This window comes from Lagopus leucura, unplaced genomic scaffold (genome assembly GCF_019238085.1).
Source record: "Lagopus leucura isolate 7727_CA_CO unplaced genomic scaffold, USGS_WTPT01 Super-Scaffold_100002, whole genome shotgun sequence".
NCBI lineage: Eukaryota > Metazoa > Chordata > Aves > Galliformes > Phasianidae > Lagopus > Lagopus leucura.
The window spans coordinates 40,323,325-40,346,528 of NW_024962263.1; the positions used below are offsets into that span (position 1 = coordinate 40,323,325).

The following is a 23,204-nucleotide window of genomic DNA, read 5'->3' on the forward strand; positions in this document are numbered from 1 at the left end:
CAAAGCACTATTTTTCCTCACATTTCAGTGATCTTAAGTTAGGCAGAACTGAACGGTGTATGATGATGGAGACGCATGGGAACAAATACACAAAGGAGAGCACAGTCCCTCAATTTAATCCTATATGCAGCAGGGATTTTAAAACAAACAAAACACTGAGATGACAGAAAACACCTTTTCTGCTATTTGACTACCAAAGCTGGGAAAGCTGAAGCCTCACTTGTTATGAGAAAAGCTGCTTGCTGCCATCCTGACGCTGATAGCTGCTACTGTGTATGGAATTTTCAAAGGAGATAGAACTAGTAACTAATAACCATCCTGGTCTTGAAACGGTTAATTATCAAGAAGTGTTGCAGGTGGATTGGATTCATTGGAAATTAGTGTTGGGAGGGCACTACAGGAAGGACTTAGCCACCATTGAGTCAGCACAGCCTGTTTGTGACCTCTGCTTTAGCAAAATCCAATTTGGAGTATGATGCAGCCAATTCTAGCAAAATCTCTAGGAGAAGTAGCATTAAATGGCAAATCCTGAAGTCACACAAAGTGAAAGTAACATGAATTACCCGAATGCTAGTATTTACCATCATGCATGTAGCCTGTGTACATATCAACAAAATGAGGCTCAGGTGGTATGCTAGACAAAAGACACAGAGAGACAAACAATGATGAGGTAGGCTTTCTGACCTCAGATTGCAAGAGATTGCAAGATTGCAATTGAGAGATGACTTTATCCAATACTAATGGTTAAGTCTTATATCTAGAAGATATACGCATATTAGGGGGAGCATATTAGAGATATGCTTAGTTTCCAGATGTGCTGCTGAGACAAAGAAAAAGTTTTCACACATCAGGAGTTGAATCTATGAACAACAACTCAATCTTTTTCTTTAATTACTTCATCTAATGCCTGGATAGATGCCCCAAAAGTTGGCTGAAACCATTCTCAAAGACAGAATAATTACAAAAAACAAACAAAGAAAAAAGAACGTGAGATGTATCCTTTGCATGTATATTAGCTCAAATATAAAATCAATTTTCTTTGGCCAAGCTCACATCCCTTGTGTTTGCTTGTCTGAGAACTTGTATAATCAAGTTTCATTAGCACAAACGTTTGCATAGAGACCAATCTAGGCCTTCACACTCAAGAATATCTTTTATAAGGTAAAGAAGATCAGTGAGCAAACTGGGGTAAACTACTGGCTCAGAGCAGTATTCTCTTAATCTCCTGGTTTAGTTCTTAAACAGAGGAACACAGCAAACAGAAGTACATACAACCTTTCCAGCTACAGCCACCTGCGTGCCCACATACACACACACGCTGTTATTTTGTGTGAATGCAATGAGATAAAACTAAATTCTTGAACCCTCTAATAAATCTAAGAGTGGTTATTTTTTCTTAACAAAGATGCCATGAGCAAACTGTATGCGACCTAGGAAGATAACCAGATTTTCTGCTTTTGTGTTTTTTTTGTCCCTACTTCTTGCCTACTCTTTTGTTTTACAAATCACTACCTTTCCCTGATATCGCCTAAGTGCTCTAAGTATCCCCACACCTCATGTCTCTGCAACCAAATTTACCCAGTCATCTGAGCAGCTGACATGAGTAACCAAGATCACTTAACTCTTATTTTAGCAAGACAACAGATGTATGTCACCAGACCAGAAGACCCCACTATTTTCCAATGCAGACAGAATTCCACAGAAGTCTTCAACTTCACTGCTATCATTGGGCCCATACATAAGTTTCTAAGTCAAAAGTAACTTCAACGGCTTTTCCTGGATTACTAAAGAAGCCACCAATTAATGCACAGTACAGCTGACAGTGAAGAAAGAGGACTTTAAAAGTAGAACCACTAGCATTAGAACGAAGTCATTCTCTTGCATGTATAATGTATAACAAATAGGTAACAAAAACCTACAACTCTACTGCAAGGCATGCTTTTGAAAAAGAAAATTTTATATTTCTTCATAAGCTCAGCAATTAACATTCTCAGAAGATGCAAACAAATTTAATAATAAACTCATCAACTTTTCTTTTTGTAAATGAAGGTCATCACAACTATACCTTTACTTCTGTTGATCACTCCTATATTCAAGGCAGTTTGCTCTGCAGTTCTCTTGCACAGATAAAATAAAATTTGGTTTTTCAATAACAAGTATGCAGAAGATAAAATATTTAAAGATGGATTTGCATTAATCTTACAGAAAACTATTCAGTTTTTAGGAAACTATTCCAGAATGACATGAAATATTTTGTGAAGATACTCTGGTCTACAGTATACATACCAAACAGTTCAGTGCCAACACAGCACTAAATCATGCACAATCTGAAAATCCCTTACAAAGCTAGAATTTGCTGAATATAAAGTTTGTGAATATTTACCAAATCACAGTAGTTTTAAATAAGTTGAAGTTAATTGAGGTAAGACAAAAGAGTTATCACAGACAAAACCAACCCACTGAAATCTAGGTAAGCTGGATCTTAGTCTAACAAAACAAAATCAACTTTCAAAATTAAAGTAATCTTGAAATTTAACTTGAAAGGAATACTGAAGCGGAAGACAAGGCAAACAATAACCTGCCACTGTTACAGTATCAATCAAGAAGAAATAAGTATGTGAAGGTCATTAAGGAAAAATAAGTTTGACAGTAGTGCTCCCCTCCAAGAGTAACTTAAATACACTTGTAGTCAGTAAAGAAGAACAACTCAGATCTTTGCTTACGATCTATCTACTCTTGTTAGAGCACAAGGTCTCCTGGGTCACAGTTTCACATTTGCTGCATATACCATATCAGGTAGTAGTATGACAATAAATAGTGTAGATGTATGGAGCAGTCATGTCAGAATACTAAAATGGCCTGAGAAGCACTGACACTGGCACTGACTTTCATTTCCATGGAGGACCAGGATCTTGGTAATTTAAAGAGGCATTAAAGATCAAGGAAAAGCAACTTTCAGGCCCAATGTAAATAAAGAATCTGTCTTTGTGTCCTTTTAGTACCTCTCTGTCCAGCAATGTATTTCTCCCAGAGCAACAAAGAAAATTATGTTAAGCTTTAAAAACACAGAAGCTCCGTATCATAGCCAAATTAAACCATTTTAAAATACAATGAATTTGTAACACACTTAACAGTCACCAAGTTGTGTCACTGACTATGATATATGCTAGTAAACTTTTCAGTATTTTAAGTCAGCAATCCAATTTATAATCCAAATGTATTTTTTAATGCAAGCTGGGACTTTTTTGGTTTTGCTGTTTTTAAAGCCAAGAAATTAGTGGTAACTTACTGATAAAAATTTCTTCCTGTGACAAGAGGTAAAAGACTGGGATTTAGCTAAGAGTCTGAGATGCTTTCTCCCATAGTCTGTGTGATGAAAACAATGGAGATGCTTAAAAATCCCACAAGTAAGCATGTGTATCAGCATTACCTTCCTTGCCCACTTCTTTCTTTTTCTTTTCCTTCCCCACTCATTAAATACTATGGACAGGTTATAAAAGTTATATCATCCCGTCCCACTGAACGAGAAGGTCAGCATCCTCACTGTCACCATTCTGTGTGTGCACATGCCCAAACAGTATTGCACATGAGAACTGTATTTCTAACCTACACTTCTCTCATGTGCTTCAGCAAAAAGGCTAACATCACTCCACCACTCTGAATGCGATCCAGAGCCCAAAGATATTCTTTTGGGTAAAGCAACTACTGCTGTACAACATACAATCACAAGCATGCAGCAAATACATGATGGCTTTACAATCTCTTTCACTGACTATCCTAGTACCATTTTAATTTTTAAGAAATGATGGAGGGGCAGCTATCAGCACCAGGAGAAAGGGCTGTTTGGTCAGGTCAGTGACACAAGTACTCCTGAGTTTCAAGTCTCTGTGCCAAGAGTGAAGGTTTGAAAATGTGGTTACGTTGCTTAACTGCCACATTTTCAGGTATATCACAAATGTAAAGCACAAATATTCTTAAGGAATATTTAAATATTAAACACTACTTCATAAATCATCTTGAAGGTAGAAAATTATGCAAGTCTTCTGCTTACTACTACAATGAATGACTCCACCAAAAGAAAGTCATTTGAAAGAGGTGGAGAAGATACATAGAAAAAAAAAACAACAACTATCTTACTTCAAGCTTTTAGAAAAAAAAAAAAAAAAAAAGAATTTAATTTTATGTTTCAGAACAGTGGACTTCACTCTAAATCCACTTTTTTCAGAATTTGTGTTTTGTTTTTGAACAGGCCACGAGACTTAACCTTCTTGTCAATATTTGTAGTTAAGCAACATTTCAAAGGGAAAACACAGTACCAAAAAAACCCCACAGCGTCTTTGGCTGGTTCTTTAAGGCTCTTTTTCCAAAGACTGGGAGCCATATGGGTCTTTACTGATCAGTACAGTAAGCTTTATATCCATTTACCTTAAATATATGTCACTATTTGATTTTATTGTTCTGAGATATTACTTGAGCGTATTAATAGACAGCACAAAAAGTCAACCCGGACTTTTCAGCAAGCATAGCACAGTTCTGTACCATGGAGGCAGCGGGCAATGGCAAAGGAAAGACCCACTGATTACAACTCAGGACAACTTTCTGTGTGTTTTTTTATTATTATTATTATTATTATTATTATTATCATTATACGGAACCACTGTCAATCTTGACCATTGCCAGGCTAACACCCAAGCTTTGGTAAACTTAATCCATTGAAGTCAAATGAGTTCCTTCCTACACATATGCATTTTTCCCTTGCTTCCATGTGCTGATGAATCATCACTTGATCCTTCTCTTTTCCCAAAATAGTCTGGAACGAGGGAAAAGAAAATACTCTCCACAGCCCCAAAATTCCCCATTGTGGCAGGAGTGCAACAATTCCTTTAGCTACACAGGCCATTTTCTCTGCCTGAGTTTAGGCATTGGGAGCAGAGGACAGAAAAACAAAACGCTGAGTGCTACAACAGACTTGTGGTATTGTTACTGACCATACTGCCAATTAGACAAATCATAACACACTGGAGTGTGTTCTCTGAAAACCCTAAATCACATAGCAACTCTAAGAGTATACATTTTCACAATAGCTATTCACATGAAATGTGTATTTTTGGTTGAAGTCTAACTCAGAGCTGAGTTATTGCCAGGACAGCAGAGTGCTGTAGTCCTGGCATGTTAATATACTACTTCCTGACTAATCTACTTTCATCAATTACTATGTATTTATGATTTGCACCTTCACAATCTTCTACACATTTCTTCTCAGAACATTAGTAGTCACACAAACCTGACTAGGGGTCTCTACTGCGTTACACACAAATGTACTGCTTGACTTTATGTATATGAAGGTGAGAAAAACAAACATAATACTAATTTTACTGAAATACTGCTTATCATTTTTTTCCCAGAGTATACATTAGAGATGCAATCGTAATGCAGGTATGCATCTTGTTTGGTAAAAAGTAGAGAAGTTTTAATGAAATGTAAAGAAAAACAGCTATTTTCAAGCACTGCCTGAGTCACAGAATTTAAAACACAGCATTTTCCTTATATTGGTTTTGAATTTTTAAAGCTGAATCATTTAAATCAAAATGATTCTGTGCGTATCTATTTCAAATAATACAGATATTTAAAACTCTTTAATTTGATATTTTCTTTCACAGTAGCTTTTGTAAACTGTTAAATATCAGAAGCAGAAGATTTAGTTGTACGAAAAAGACAGACTATCATAAAACCAGCAATTAGAATTAGAACTTTAACTGCTGCATTCCAAAACTCCTAGATCTTGCAAATGCAAATATATTTTTAAGCTTCATAGACAATTACATGTTTGGCTATTAAATCAATAAAAAGAAACACTTACTACTGCGCACAGTCAATCAGTTGATACTCGTTTGACCTCTCGAAGCATGCTTTCACGCCTTCATCATCCCAGAGCTTTTTCGCATGTTCAAAGAATTCCTGAAAATTGGAAACACAACCAATAAGAACATTTTTAATCTTCCGAATCCTCAACCTATATGTGTTGCTGTTTCTCCCAACCTTCCTGCTTTCTAATAATGTGGAATGATAAATTACACCTTTAAGAAGAAAAGGAAAGAAGCATTTATTAGCAGGTTGCTGACAGTTTCCAGTACATGGTATGTAATGAAGACAGTCTTCAAAATTCATACGAACCCCTACGAAAAAATGAAGTGTAAGTAGTTCTAGTAGTTGGAGACTCTGCCTGTTGCAGGGGGGTTGAAACTAGGTGATCATCATGGTCCTTTTCAACCCAGGCCATTCTATGATTCTATGACACAAAAACATGCTCACTTAGTCTTAAACTGAATTTAAATTTCTGAGGAGGAAAGCAATGCAAAAGGTTGTTCAGCTTATAACCACTAGCTCCTCAGAGGAAGAAGGAGCCTGTAACTTTAAAAAGATTGTGTAATTTTTCCTGAAAAACACAACTCTCCGCTGTTCAGTATTTTCTCATGCAACATAATTTAATTGCAAGAATTCAGAGCCTTTGCTCAACATCGCTTCCTCTGAGCCTGGCACAACATATTTTTCCCAGCTATCCCAAGCAACCCAACCCAGAAATATGTGCCAACCAGCTTATTTCAGAATTATGTGAACAAGAAGCCACAGCCATCCTCAGTGATAGTGAAGCTGCAGCTCAGCTGTATAAAACACACGGGCACAGAACAACTCTGACTGACAGCCTCTTCACTCCCTGTGCCCTGGATGCAGAGCATCCTGCACTCCAGCTCTTTTTAAAGCTGGGGGCTAGTTCTATATTAAATCTTTCTAGAATCAAACAAAGTTGGACAAACCAAAGAATCTGTATTTTTCTTTATTATGAGACCAAGTCTTCCTCTGAAAGCTTTTTTCAGGAGCTTTTGAAATTTAGAGAAAAGTAGATGCTAAAGCAGTTGTGAAAAATCTGCACAGAAAGTCTTGGAAGAAAATAAGAAGCATGACTGAAAACTGGTAGATAGATACTTATATTGCCCTTGGAATGATTTCTTCCTCATGATGAGGACATGTTTATCTTTCTTTAGTGACTTATGTAATGATTACTTAGAACACTGCAGATTCACCTTTTGAAGACAGGCTATGGCTATTATAAACTCTCTGTTCCTACAGTAGAAAGAATGCAAAAACAAGCCCGAGAAAGGACAAGTTAGCAAACCAAATAAGTAGGACAAAATGGACAAATGTAATAGATAACACTGCTGGAAGAAACAACAACAACAAAAAAAAAGATCTGGAAAAGCGAAAGGAGCAAAGTCAAAATGAGAAATTCCAGAAAATGGGAAACTCTTCCACTCTTCTTTGTTATTTAGCCCATCAACCGAATGCATTCGCTTGCTGGCATCTCTGTCTAAACACAGGCAATTCCTTTTTGTGTGAAAGAAATTGCCCTGACCAAGTAACACTGGTCCCAAGGCAAAAGGACTTGTCTGTCCTACTGTGTGGAACGGTCCATGTGAGGTAACTACAGCCTGTTCCCCTGAAAGGACCTGAGCACAGCCTGGCCCTTCCCTGTCTTCCCATCCACCAGCATGTGGGAGTTCCCATTCCTGAGGGGAATACTTCTGCATTTAAAAAATGGTTCCATTCAGCCTCTGGCAGCCTACAGGATGGAGATGAGAAGAGATCAAGGATGCTAGCGTGAAAACTTCCTTTCCTATGGTATGGCATGGACTGAGAGATGGCTGTAGATGTGAATAAATACATTAAGTAGAAGAACAAAATTAAACAGCTATGGCAGTTTCTAACTTCACATCTGTTTTTTTTTACATCCTTTGCATGACCTTAATTTACAATAAAAATCTCTTCTGAAGAAGAGACAATTTTCTGCTAAAAATAACTCTGCTTCTAAAACCCTACAAACACGTTGCAAATACACAGCTTCCATATGATATGCTTCAAATATTTCCCCCTGACCATTATATCTCAAAGCAGTCTATCTAAAATGACTTCCAGAGTTCCAGTCCAAAGCAAATCCTATAAAACAGAGCAAATATACTTACATCATTAAATGTACCGATCAACTGCAGAGGAGTACACTTGCCTGCAAATTGCCTCCCACACAGCTACCCGATCCTTCCTTCCCAGGTGACTAAAGCCTTCCAGAAAAATCTTCCTTCATTTCAAGACACGAAGTGCTACGATCTAACTTTTCACACTTGTTTTTAACCCCTTTCTTTTCTCTAAGTTCTTCAGCACTTTTTTCTCCCCCTCAGCTGCTGAAAGCTCCCACTGCACATGGGATGATGGCGATGCTCGCACATACCAAAAATGTACCTGCTCCGTCCGGACACAACCTGCCCTCTATCACAGGACAACATCCTCCCAGAGCTGCAGTCACATTTGGCACTGCCTGTCCTGGGAAAGCACCAGAGTCTTTCAAGGGATGGTGAAGACAGATTTGCTCTACTTGATAAAAGAAAATGGGCCGAAGCTTGGTCATTAACATTTTGGTCAGGCAGGGAATTAGAAGCAAAACATTACTTTGGATTAGTACAACATAAATCAGATTGCGTGAGTAAATTGTGACCTCAGAAACTTTCATAATGAGAATCTCAAAGTAAGATTTTCTTAAGGGTGCTGATTTCTAGGAGGTGGCTATCCAGAAGATCTTAAAAGTCAAAAGGTTGATCCTCTAAGAAACCTCAGCTGGAGTATGAGAAGGCGGCAACATGAAAAATCCCTAGGGACTTTTGATGCTCTCAGTTTGCAAACAAGCATGGCTGACCTCCCTCAGATAAAGTCACTGAGATCTACTACAAATACTTAGCATACTGAAAAGAACTGGAATAATGTGCTATGCATGAGAGCAAAAAACACCTACATCATAACATACCTAACAACACAAAGCACAACAGAACTGTCCCACCCAAGCTTCTCAGAGACAGCAGCATGCAAATATTTGCACCTATAAATGCACGTACAAAATAAGCCCATAAATATATATATTTGAATATGTATAATATGTATACATTTGAAACAGCATTATAATTAAAGCATTAGAGAAATAAATGATAACGTCTAGGGTATCATGAAACATGGGACATGGCCCTGGGCAGAGTGATCTAGTGGGTGCCAGCCCTGTCCATGGCAGGGAGATGGAACTGCATGGTTGTTAAGGTCCCTTCCAACTCAAGCTATTTTCTGTTTCTATGTTGATTCTACTATCAGTTACAGGCACTTCAATTTACACAAGTTTTCTATGAATTTTTTAGCAATCATCAGGCCATACAAATACAAAGTTTGATGTGATAAAAAAAAATGATGTGACTCACAATGCTTCAAATGTTCACCGATACCAAACCATCTCAAAATTTTTCACCTTTCCCCAGAGTTCAAAAAACCTCACCTCCACACTTTCCAGCTTCTTTTTCATTTGCATATAAGTTTTGCTAAACATAAACATTTACAAACCCTCTAAATAGCAAAAAGTGACGTAAACAGGTAATGATCTTTTTTTTTTTTTTCAAAATGGTAAATTTGAGAAACACCCTGAACTGATGCCACTGACATAAATGGTATTATATTTTTACCACATTTTGAGAAGGTGTTGTATAACTATTTCTACTTGCCCATTCCAAGGTAGAAAAAAAAAAAATAGAGGGAATATATTCCTACACAAAACTTGCTAAGAAATCAATAAAGATACAAATACAGATGAACTACAGCTAATTCTCAACCTTATCCTACATGAAGATACGTCACGGTCTTGAGACTTATTTTCCTTATTTTGGAAACAAATTTATTGGTAGCTTAACATAGAAACCTCCTCCCCTCTTGTAACTCCTACAAAAATTTGGAGTATATATAAAATGGAACTGCTTCACTGTCAGCTGTTTAAATTAGGAATGCATATTAGTGAAAATTAAACAGTGACATATCTTCATAACAATTCTTTATGCATTTTGGAATCAGATTTTTTTCCCCTGATTGCTTTACAGACCACAAAAGTTCATGCCAGGTCAGTAATACAATTTTTATTCTTTTAAGATCCCTTCCTGTCTTACTTCCAGATGGAACATAAATTTAACAGTTATCCTAATGTCACCTTCCAGTCTCATAGAAGCTGCAGTATGGAAGACTCCACTTTATTTTGTATTCCACATATTCTTTCTGTTAATATATTGTAAACCTGGAAACATCTGGTGAGATCAACAGGAAGTAAGATCCATTTCCCTCAAATTAAAATTCATTTTCCTAGCCTTCAAGCCTAAGCTGCAAGATAATTTCTCATCTAATATACAGATTAAACCTGTCTGATCAGTGTGACAACCACTTAAAGAAGTACAACCTGAGTAGCAGCCGTTACACATTTTCAGCATTCAGCCAAAGTGGGTGTGAAATGAACCTGTCACTTCCACTCTGAATTTCAATTCTTACTTCTTTTTTTGGCTGCTAAGCCACAGGAAAGCTGAACCCTGTGACCCACAACCAGGTGGCAGCCAACCTCTCCCAGCTCCCCACAGCAGGTGACTATTGCTGCCCCAATGCTACTCGTCAACCCATGTGGCTACAGGAAGGTTTTGGTGGAAAAAGAAGGTGACAACAAATGGATAATGCTGCAAAACCATACGCATGACACCCTGTGGAGTGTGGGTTTTCTAAATGAGAGGTGCTTGGCTCCACTGCCCAGATTTTTCTTATTGTATAAAGTCAAAACTGATCCAGTCCCTGCAGTGCAGCAGAGAGGATGGGCAACAAGGCCCAAAGGCTGTGAGGAAGCCTCTTTTCCTGCAGTGCTGGAGGCAAGACTACAGAGACCTAGTCCCCAGGGAAGGGAAGCTCAGCCAAGCTCCCCTGTCATGACCAGAAGACTTTGTTCTGCCGCCGCTCCGGCTGCAATTGATGCCTCAAATCAGATTAGTGCACTGGTATTACGTTCGTGTTTTTAGAATGTGCCATGTGTAGCCTCAGAAGAACGGCAGTTAAAAAAAGTTTGTATTTCAGCCAAGAGAAACCTGGAGAAAGAAAACGTGACTTTTGCAGCTCCAGGACTCTTATAAGACTCAATACTCTCTTTTTGCAAACCAAGCAGGTGAAATCTATTTTTAGATAATCAGATTAAGATGAGGATAATTTAAATTTAAATTTCTGTATCCACTAGCTAGTTTTTCTTGATATTAATTTTCCCATTAACTTCAGGCTTGTGCATTTGGGAGCAGAGACAAACACTCAAAGCACTGCTATTGTGCTTGAAATTTAACTTTCTCTACAACATAGCGTGTTAAGAATAAAAGGAAAAAACAACAAAGCAATTCTCCGTGATTCTAAACACACATCCTGACCAGTAAAATCATTAGAGAGTTAAAAATCTGCTCCAAGCATCAAAAGCCTTTTTTCCTTTGGAGGCTACTGATACATCCCAACACACTGGGAATTTCTACAGTCTATCAATATGCTTCCCTAATATTAATCTCTTAATCTCCAAATAAGACAGTACTACTATACTTAATAGTTTCTTCATCTTTGACAGTGTTTAAATCACATACAATTAAATTTTCTCTAAGATACACGGGATATCTTACTATAATCCAACAGCTAAGACTTCTTACTATGTAGAGAACAATCAGTAATGTGTTGTGTGTTTTTTTTTTTTTTGTTTTTTTTTTTTAATTTAAGAACATACAGAATAAAGGTAATAATGGAAGCATGCTGAGGGAATAAACTCGAGGGAATAATACGTAGGGCTTCAGATGAATTATGAAAATAAACAAAGGTGTCAGTCAACGCCATCTACCCTGTACAAGAAACGGAGTAAGCAGAAGAGAGATGAGCTGACTGCAAACAATCTTTAACTATATTTTTTCATATGGTATTTATTTCCATTGCCTGGGCTTTTCTTTGCTATGGGCGAAACATGCCCATATAGAAAAAAACACCAAGAATTTGATAAGCTACCTGCACAATCTTCCATATAGGAGAGTTGCATAGACAATCTTAACTTTTGGAGTCTAAATTTTAACTTTTAACTCAGTGTTTAACTGAGACAGTTGTTAACTGATGTTACAAGAAACCTGCAAAGGACAGTGAAAGACAATTTGTCCCAGTGCCTCCTATTATTACTGGTTTGCTTATCCAGTATAGCAACTCATCTTCCATTAAGGATACTCATCACCCTCCAAAATCTACAAAGAGTAATTTTAAATGTAGGGACAGAAAACTTTAAATGGTCTTAATGCTGAAATTACAGGGTATCAAGTAAGAGATCCATTAGAGAAGGGAGTCTGCTTAGTTACCCTCTCCACTAACAAGTACAGTCTCTTGATAATCAGCCTCTTGTTTATGAGACAAAAGTGTCCCCTATGGCTCAGGCAGTTCTACTTAATCCTTTATGAAACATTCAACTTAACGAAGGAAGAGTTTTGCTGCAGGTGTAGAAAATGCAGCTGCTCAAACTCCTAATGACCATAACAAAGACAAGCAAACAGAGTTATAATCTAATAACAGAAACAGAATGCATGACTTGAACTTTTCCCATAGAAATGCTATCAAAACCTTTCATCAGCACTCAAGCATTAGTGCAAGAAACACCAAAACCATTTGAGAGTGGCAAACTGGCACGCAAGGATCATGCTTAACATTGGGGTTCAGATCTTTTTAAAGTATCAGAACTTATGGCAGATCAATTATACAGAAACCTTAAGGGAAAGCATAACCTCCGCCCCTGCAGTGTATCTTCTGTAGTAATTTGTGGGTGTGCAATAATCACTGCAATTCCTTTGTGAGCTAGTGACTCATTCTGATAGGCAAATCAGCAGTTTGGCCTCTTACTCTCCTCCAAAACCTAACTCTGGATATATCAATGAGAACTAAAAGTAATCTGTCCCCATCTACCTTCACTCTTCACTGGAGTTGTTTTGCTTTTCTTAGCCTTAAAGCACAACCATTCTGCATAAACTTCTGTTATTCAAAACTGAACATAGCAGGATGGTAAAAAAACACCTTCGCAGAACACACTTATGTTGGTGCACCTTAAGTTCCAAGAAAACAAAATCATTTATTAGCTCCTAGGACAATCCTATATGACTTCTAAGTGTAAGGAAAGAACCTGGGGGAAACAAACAGCATTTATAAACATATAAAAGCACCAATTTCATGGAGCTACCACATACTGCTACATCTAGACAAAACTGATGATTGTGGAGCTAGCTGACAGTGTTGAAAAGCCAGAAATGAGCAGCCATAGAACATTTTAAGTATCTTGAACTATTTTTGTGACTTGACTTTTAAGCTTTCCCTCAACCTTACATTTCCAAGAAATGTGTACAGTTACGGTATCAGCCTGATTGCCTGAACAGTTTTTTTTCTGCCTTCTAGAAACACATTGTAGCTGTGCCATGATATTTTATAGAAATCAACAAGTTCAGTTCCACAGATCACAACACTCATCCACTAAATTTGAGAAACAGATTTAAACACTTTCCAAACTTAAAAATGTCAAGAGATGCTTTAGAACGCAAAAAGAGGTCTGAGAATACTTAAGATCATGCTAACAAAAGCAAAAATAAAATCACAATTTTGTGTTTTTTGCTACACCAGTATTTGGAGACCAGCACTGTGGTAAGACAGGCTTTGAGGTCAAAAATCAGAAGTCAAAGAGCAGTTTTTTGTTTTTCCTTCACTATTTATTAAATAATGGCTTTTTTCTTTCTTCTTCTTCTTTTTTTTTTTTTTTTTTTTTAATGAAGCTTTTATCATATTTAAAACAACCACTGATTCAATCTTCTGGTTTCCATTTTAATCCATTTTAAAGTGTATTTTGACAGTCTGCCATCAGGAATGCCTACCTGCTATCCTGGGGGGAGCCATCAAGCTCTCTGCTAAGGAAAGTAGGACAAATAATTTAAGCAAATTATTTAATGTATGTGAAACCTAAAAAAGATAATGTGTCAGGGATGCAAAACTCACACATGACCTTCTCCTTGAAGATATTTCTACGTTAGAACCTCTCCCTGAATGCATAAATGTTCTCAACAATCTTCTGTCTTAAAATATTTGTTAAATTAACTACAGATGTGCTACACAACTCTGAATCATTGCTACCCTTCGTTTTTCTGCAGCACTTGTAAAAAGAAAAAGGTAACTATTGTTATAATTCCCTGAAGACGATTTTTTTCTGAGGACAGCATGAGGAAAAGCTGCAAATGGTGAGCAACACACAAAACCCCTCCATACGGACAGATAAGTTAGAAATATGCTAATACTTTACAAAATTTGGCAGCAGGTAGTTTATTACTATGATCAAGATGCTGACTATACAGATTTCTTTCTAAAGCATCGACCTTCCAAACTCAAAAATTACTGAAAAACATAATACAGGTGTTATGTGTACTAGAAGAGGTTTGCTTACTCTTTACTAAAAACCGTAGCAGTGTTTTGTTTGTCAAAATTTGATTCTTCACCTCATAAGAATAGTGGAGACCATTCAGAATAGGGGCTAGCAATCAACCCAGAGCAGTTCTATATTGATTCTCTTTCTGTAACAGTTTAAATTCTGGGCCTCTGTGTAAAAAATTGTAAAGAACATGATACTTCAGTATCTTTAAGTCAAGGCAACATTTAGTTAGTGATTCGTTGGAGGGTGGTGAGACACTGGAACAGGTTGCCCAGGGAGGCTGTAAATGCCCCCTTCCAGGAAGCATTGAAGGCCAGGCTGGATGGAGCTGTGAGCAACCTGGTCTAGTGGGAGGTATCCCTGCCTATTGCGGGAGGTTGGAACTAGGTGATCTCAAAGATCCCTTCCAACCCAAACCATTCTATGATTCTATGATGATGTACAGGCCATTCCGCAATACTTGATGAAGGGATTAAGTAGGTACTACTATTAAACCTCTATTATAAAGTGGCAAACTTCAGGTTTTCCACACTACTAAGTATTATCAAGACTTTTTTATTTTAATAGAAGGCAATAATGATAACTTACATTTGGTAACATGTCAGTGTTAGATCTGTATCCTCTATGGTTTTTAATTTTGAGTAACATTGTATCTGATCACTGTTTTTACTAGCTGCATGGTAACAACAGCTGTGTTTTTCATGCCACAGTGCACTTGAATCGGAACAAAAAAATTGAGATCTTCTGGAGGATTATTATTTCAGTCATCAGAGAAAACCACGTAGTGAACTCCTGGCTGCTGCTTTGGAGATACAAAGCCAAACATGTGCTTTGTCACCTTTTGGGGATGAGAATCATGACGTGAGTTATTCATGGGGTGCTCTCAGCATTTCTTGCAAATCTGTTTTCATTACTCAGACGGTGGGAAAACCTTCAATTACTTGATGTGGTGGATGCCCCATCCGTGGAGACGATCAAGGCCAGGCTGGACGGGGCTCTGAGGAACCTGATGGAACTGTGGTTGTTCCTGTTCATTGCAGGGGAGTTGGACTAGATGACCTTTAAAGGTCACTTCTAACTCTAAGGCTTCTATGATTCGAAGTCAGAACACTGGGTTACGAAGCTGAGGGACTCATCACTGCTGCATCCGCAGGCAGCTGGCCTGCCCTGCCCATAGGGAACCCCTGCTGGTCCTGTAAATACAGCTCCATAGTGAGGACAACCATCAAGCAAACTGAAAAAACACGAGCTTGCAGCTTATTTTTCTGCCAGTGTGAAAGGTTTCTACTACTCACAGCTTCTGCTGTTTTCCTTCAGCCAGTTTTGAAGGTCATATATTAGGGAACTATTTCATGTTCTAGTACAGACTTCATTATTTGTAAGAGATTTCCTACCAGACAAGTGCTTTACAAGGACTGAGAACTCTCATTTCCTTTTATAGATTTGATTTGGAAATAAATGCTGGCAACATCACGTGACTAATGAGCAGGATCCACAACTTAAGCAACCCTCATGATTAAATCAGAAAGTAATGTAAAAGTCAGTCCATTGCTGCTACCCACACATTTTATCTATATTCTTCAACTTCATCTCTCTTTTTTGGTACTTCTAGCTGTTTTCAATCATGTGCAAAAGATTGACCAGCTTCAACACAGCAAATTACTCATTCTAAAGTATGCGATACAGCTAGAAAAAGAATTAAAAAGCTTTATTAGATATCTCTGACTGATTTGCAGCAAATGGATTTTTTAAAATTTTAGTTAACAACCACAAACATATATATGAATTTACAAACAAGAGATTCAAAGGAAAATGTTATTTGCATTTCTGTATGATCTTGCTGCTTTTAAGAGCTATTCAGGGAAACAACTATGAATACAACTGTAGGAACTAGCAGTTTTGACTATCTGAAAGCAACGAATTTTAAAGGAATCCCATCATTTAAAAGCAAGTACTCACAACTTCCACAGAAGCAAAGCTACTGTAATACATCTTACTAGTTAATAAGACAAAAATTACTTAGTAAAGCACTGAAAAATATGACAAATTCCTGAAACTCTTGGCTACATTCTATATGAATTGTTTTTTTTAAATCCTATTATTAGCACCCATGAGTTCTAGTGCTGATGAGCCTTATTCAGATTAATTCAGAATAAATTCAGAAAAGTGAGATTTTAATTCCTAGTGTTTTGTTCTTAATATTCATTCTGCAAATTATATCATTTTGAAGAACCGAGATAATCACATCTCATTATATGTAATATAGAAAGAATGGATATATTGTAACAAATGAGGCATCAGAACAAAAGTAAGTTTTGTTAGTCCATAAATATTCTTCTAACTCAAAAACAATGTCTTACTCCATCTCCTAGGAGCTCAGAAGAACAGCCTAGAAGTGAACAGAAACCCATATCAGCAGGGACAGGAATCTGATCTGTAAGCATGTAGTAAATCAGAGTGGGTGAGTAACTTGTGGATGGGAAATTCTGTTTAAATTTCACAGCTAGAGGTTGTTACAAGGGCTCAGCTTATTAGGAAGCAGACTTGTACAGGATACCTGAAAACAAACCTCTATATAGCCTACACTAGCATCTTTCCTTGCTTCCCGGTCTTCTATTTACTATTCCCTGCAGGTTTATTTATCACTTCCAGAGTAATTTAAGATGAAAGCTGTTGATCAATATTGTAAACAGATGATTAGTGTCTTACGACTGCCAGAGAACTGTTAATGAATCTCAGCACGTGATAGCAAAGCAAGGACATGGAATTAAATAATTGAATTGAATGAAATAATAAAAGCAGGTGACTTTCTCACTTCAAAATACGAATATTGCTACAGTTCCTTAAACAGGAAGATTCACACTTATTTCAGAAGTGGTAGGAAATAAATTTCTTCAGATTAATTAAAATCTGTCACTGCCACTATCTGAAGCATTGTCGACCTAAGTAAAAAACAGAAGTACTAAATTTAAAGTCAGTGTTGTTGGATTCCTCATCAGACCTTCAGCACCTGAGGTATGACCACCCTGCAAGACCCCATACAGCATCCAAGCGCTTTCAACTCCTGCAAATAGTGCTTGCACCAAAGAGCCTGTCAGGGCCACAAAAGCACGAACAGCAACCTTCATGCAGCACTTCCAGTTGTCTATGAATAAAAACGTTATACCTAGCAGAGGAAAAAATCTGATAGAACAATACTCAACTGATTTTGAGGCCCGAAGTGAAAACTACAGACAGTTATGTGGAAACTGTGAGGCAACTGCCTTGAAACAACCCAAAGACAATTCAGACAAGGAATTTTTTTTGCTGTCTGTTACAAAACCCAACCAACTAAAAAATTAAATAGAGAAGCAACATTTTTTACAGCATCAATCACTCAAAGTTTCTAGGAAGAATCCCATCTGCATTTTTTCAGATCTCTCACTTCCTTGTGACTGAAAGAGATCTCATCAGACTTTGAACCCATACAGGCAATTCCTGACTCACTAAGTATCTCCTGTAAGGATACTAAAAATAGGTGCATCGTAGACTACAACCTTTACAAAGCCATGAACTTATGAGAATGCATCATCAGTAGCAAAATCACCAGTAGTTTCTTTATTTTTAAATAAAGAAACAAATAATTCCCAAGTTTTGCTTTCTTCTTATACACCACCGATTCATTGGTTTTTGATCTATAGCCTTTTCCAAGGTGAAATGCATTTCACCAGTTGGGAAAAAGCCTTCATTATTACCATAATAGGTTTCTTCCACAGTTAAATCAGAAAATGCACGTAAACATCAGAAGTGAAAGCTCCATTTATAAGATGAGGAAATTCAATTAAAAATATTCCTTTCAGGTTCTTTTCAAGATCATACTTTGAAAATGGATTTATGCTGTAGATGAAGTAAAAAGTAAATAATAAGGCCTTTTGCCTCTTGACCTTTGGTAGGATGCTATTTTTCCACACAGGATTCTTTATGAGAAACTGTAATAAAATGTGGATGAAGTGGAAAGTGCTCTTCACATCAGAATAATGATCCATGTAATTAAGTTTTCTAATCAAAACTAAAGGGCATCCATATTCCCTCTGTCAGCTACGTTTTTAATTGCTCTATGCTTTTAATTGTAAGTTAATTTTAATTCTACTTTTCAGAAACTATCTAGGAATCTGACAGAGAATAGACATGTATCTTAATAAACTGGATCTTCAATATTTATAAAAATTACAGTTTGTTAATGTTTATACAGTGCAAAACATTTAGCTTTGCCTTTGAGACACATGGCTTCACCCAAAATGGCTCTGCACTCAGCCCACACAGGCCTCAGACCAGCAGGGAGAAAAGATGTTTTGCTTTCGTACTCTCAAAGATCTGCTGCAATTGGACCCTGGTGTTAATTTGAATCTTCAGATACTTTGATTAAATACACAAACTACAACTGTTAACTAAGGTTCCATCAGCCAGCTGCAATTTGTCCCATCAGATCAGGCAAGGCTTTTCAAGTACTGGCTTACTTTTGAGATAGGCTGTATCCTAAACACTAATGCTGTGTCAAGGCTAACACAGCTACCAAAAGGAACTACCCAATTCCTTCTCAGTTTCTTCTGGAGAAGACAATTATTGTGATTTCAAAAAAATTCTGCACTCTGTTGAGCCCTGTAAACCAACACTCTAAAAAGAGCCCCAGGCAAAGTATGATTGCTTACTAGTAACGAGCAGGTTGGCCAAATTGTGCCCTCAGCACAGCCTGAGCAGACTGCTGGTAGCTCCTGTGCAATTATTTAGAAATTAGTCAAAACGCTGAGCTCTTAAAAAAGCATTTTAATGCAACAGAAATCTAAGATTATGACTTCCGCTGATGGAGACTGACACATCTATCAGTGCTTCATTTTTGATTTCCAGTTGGCAATTATTGACCAAGTCGATCCACAATAATGACAGAATCCCACATACGAAGATAAAAATGTATGTGCATAGAGAAGGACTAAAATAACATTAATAAACATGTTGTATATAGTCAGTGACTATGACTGCACCTGTTTATTATACACTTGCAAATTACAAGTCATTGTTCATAGTCCCTTAACGTACAATTACTGTCTGGTTCATTACTTGAGATATTTCTAATGGTATGAGCTGGTAAAACAAAAGATAAATATTATCTAGAGAATACTGAAAAGTGTTTTTCCCTTTAGAATCAAGGTACAAGATAAACATAAGAATACATCTGTTCCTATTGAGGAGCACTAGAAAGCAGGGTTTAAGGTCCAGTTCAGTTTTTCGGTAAAGCGAAAGAGCCAGAATATATACTATCGTACTCACGACAGTAATATCAACAGACTCTTTCTAAAACAGGTGGCTAAGTTTAGACAGCCAACTGAACAAACTTCATATAGCTAATAAAAAATGCTAAGGGGCTCACATCAACTGGCTTCAGATAAGATGAATGACAAACATTTTAAAAAGGAGAACTGCAATACGTTTCTAAAAACAGGCTGTATACAAGAAAAAAAAATCATCCTTTTTTACAGAGAAGAAGACTACAAAATACTGTGAAGTGCCACTAAATAGATCCAATTTTTCTAATAAAATATGCACCTTGGATATGGAACTCAAATACTATGCTGGCCTAATCAGCACAAAAACACAGTTTTTATCTGTTGGACAAACAAACAAAAGCACACCTAAGTTGCAACTCTGGCAGCTTAATTGCATCATTCAAAAAGAAAGCATGATTACCTTGATGGAAAAAACTCCTTTGGTCAGAATGCATGTCTATGCTACGTGGATCCATCAACAAAGACAGACTAGCAAGTACATATAAATTAACTTCAGAGACAAGTGGAGACAAGACTCGAAGAAATTCAACTGATATCACATTTTCACATATTTAAGCTCCCTTGTGAGTAGAACAAAACAGTTAAACCAGTGAAATGGTGACATCTAAAAACCTTCTCCACTAACCCTATGGAATTCTGTATTTTTAAAATATATACCAAATGGTTCTTGCTGAATTTTAGTTCTCAAAATTTCTAGATTTGCAAACATCATCCAAAACAAGCAAATCTTAAACATTAAGTTGTATGTATTTGATCACTAATTTAAATCAAGAAGTTCCAACGATAACTTTGAAAACAAAGTTTGCGGTATCCATCTATATATGGATAACTATGCTCTTTAAATACAGTACAAATCCAGTACATTCTAAATCAGAGTCAAACCTTTGGCATGGAAACTTTCTGTTCGCAGATTTATAGCTGCATTAGCAACTCCCAAATGTAATTTATTGCTATATCACACTATATTCCCATGTAACAATTGTAAAGATATCTGCTCATAATGTTCTTAGCAGAATGAAAGATAAAATTTCCAGGAACTGAGTTAGAAAACCTACAGATTATCTAACATACCTCACAGAAAACAGCTGTTGTATCACCCTATCATCAGATTACATGTCATAAAATACACAGGCATTCACATTCATCTTCCAGCTCCCTTGTTAAAACATAAACAGATAAAACAATACATCTAAATCTGAAAGCATTTCCCTCATCTTTTGTATTCTGCTACGCATCAAACCTTAATAAAAATACAACCAAAATAAAACATGTGAAAAAAAAATAAAGCACACGAATGAAAATTTTTCCTAATATCCAGCCTGAATCTCCCCTGGTACAACTTGAGGCCATTTTCTCTCATCCTACCAGTAGTCACCTGGGGGAAAAGGCCAAGCCCCACCTTGCTAAAACTTCTTTCCTGGTCACTGTAGAGAGTGATAAGGTCTCCCTGGAGCCTCCCATAATTCAGACTGAACAGCTCCACTCCCTCAGCTGCTCCCCATAAGACTTATGCTTCAGACCCCTTACCAGCTTCCTTCGCCCTTCTCTGGAAATGCTCCAGGGCTCTCAGTGCCTTTTTTGTAGTGAAGGGCCCAACACAGAGCACAGCACTTGAGGTATGGCCTCACCAGTGCTGAGTACAGAGGGATGATCACTTCCCTGCTCCTGCTGGCTGCACTATTTCTGATACAACTCAGGATGCCATTGGCCTTCTTGGCCACCTGTGCACACTGCTGGCTCGCATTCAGCTGGCTGTCAACTAACACCCCCAGATCCTTTTCCTCCATACAGACTTCCAGCCACTCTCTCCCAAGCCGGTAGTGTTGCATGGTGTTGTTGCACACAAAGTGCAGGACCAAGCACTTGGTCTTGTTGAACCTCATGCAACTGGCTACAGCCTCTTCGTTCAGATCCCTCTGCAGGGTGTTCTTATCCTCAGGCAGATCAACATTTCCTCCTGATTTGGTGTCATCTGCAAACTCAATGAGGATATACTCAAACACCTCGTGCAGAGCATCAACAAACATAATTAACAGGACCAGCCCCAATACTGGCATCTGGGGAACACCGCTCTGACAAAAGACTAATTAAAGAGAGTTGTAACACTTGGATTGTGGACTACAAGGACAAGAATAAATAGCTACTGTCACGGACAACACAAGTTTTTCTGACTGAAACCTCCTACGGAATAGGAGATTGTCTACCTGGGAATTTTGTCTGACTGAAGGGGTAGAAACTGTAAAGTGGTGCCTCTCCCTGGCACTGCAGAAGTGAGATTTTTATTTTTTTTATTTTTTTTAGTCTTTCCTTGTTTTTTTTTAAGCTAAAGTACAGATTTTGGGGAAAAATATCTTAAACCTACATGAATGTCCTCTTCGAGGAGCTGCCTAGGTAAAGTGACTACAATTCAAACCAGGTGCAGCAGAACTCCCCCCGCAGAAAAGGAGAAATTTTTGAAACGCTGTTCAGGAATGCATTTAGGTTTGGGTCCCACAATTAAACAGCACAAAAATTTTAAATCAGTTGCATATTTGAACCCTGAGAACATTTCCTTGCTAATGAGATCTCGCCTGCAAGTAATTACTTAGAACATCGTTTACACCGTCTAGCAAGCAGGTTCTTAATATTAAGCAGTACTAATCTAAGCGTAGCTTCATAGCCTCCTGTCAGGACCAGGGATGCAGGTACCACTCCACTCGCCCAATGTCCACAGGCAGATGGGGAGAGAAGGGAGAGGTGACCAATGTGCTCTCTATGAAGCGAGCACAACTAATTCCATAACAGGCTGATCAATGGTGCTACCCTAATGTGGAGAAACAGGTGGGCTTTGACATCATGCAGCAGTCCAGGAGAAGAAGACACTTTAAATGATTCGAAATGAACTAAGTCTGGGATGGATGAACTGATGCTGTGTCCCACTGACACCAATGGATGATCTAAAAGGACCAGAAATGAAGAATTCTTAAATTCTACATTTAATTGACATTTGGTTTGCTTTCTCTTAGTGGCTTTTCTTTAGTTCTAAATATTGTCTTTAGGAGAAAATATTACAGATGTAAGCATTTCAAAAAAAATCTGCCTACATCTTTTTAAATTTGGGGCTTACTATTAAGCAAAGCTGTTCAAATAGTGTCTTCTCATAAAATTGTTTAACAGCAGAAAAACTCCACATTGCATCTAGCAAAATGGAACCTTAGACTAAAATAATGAATTTGTTAAGGTTCATAATCCCATAGCTTGACCTGCTTTTAACTAGACTTCCAAACTTGCCACTTGTAACCTTCATATCCCTTTTTCTCACATATCATCTAATGAAACGTTAGTACAAAAAATGTGCTAACGCACATTACTAGCAATTCACCTTTCCTGAGGTCAAAACATGTTTGACTCTTCACACAGTAAAATGAAGAGTGAAGTTTACCACTATATCAGAACTTAGCAGCTTTAAAGCTTACCTGTTTTAAATGCTTTGCTGGATGACAGCCCAATATCAGTAAGGCAATGTAATTCAATGTACTTGTCACAAAACAACA

The 23,204-nt window shown here is 37.5% G+C and overlaps 1 protein-coding gene across 1 annotated transcript in view; it reads right to left on the reverse strand.

The window, feature by feature from the left end:
* GNAL (G protein subunit alpha L) overlaps positions 1 to 23,204 on the reverse strand; it is a 179,755-nt gene that overhangs the window by 51,005 nt on the left and 105,546 nt on the right. Inside the window, exon 5 of the mRNA XM_042868755.1 lies at positions 5,861 to 5,958. Within this exon, the coding sequence (XP_042724689.1) occupies positions 5,861 to 5,958 (98 nt within the window). The remainder of the gene's footprint in view (positions 1 to 5,860; positions 5,959 to 23,204) is intronic.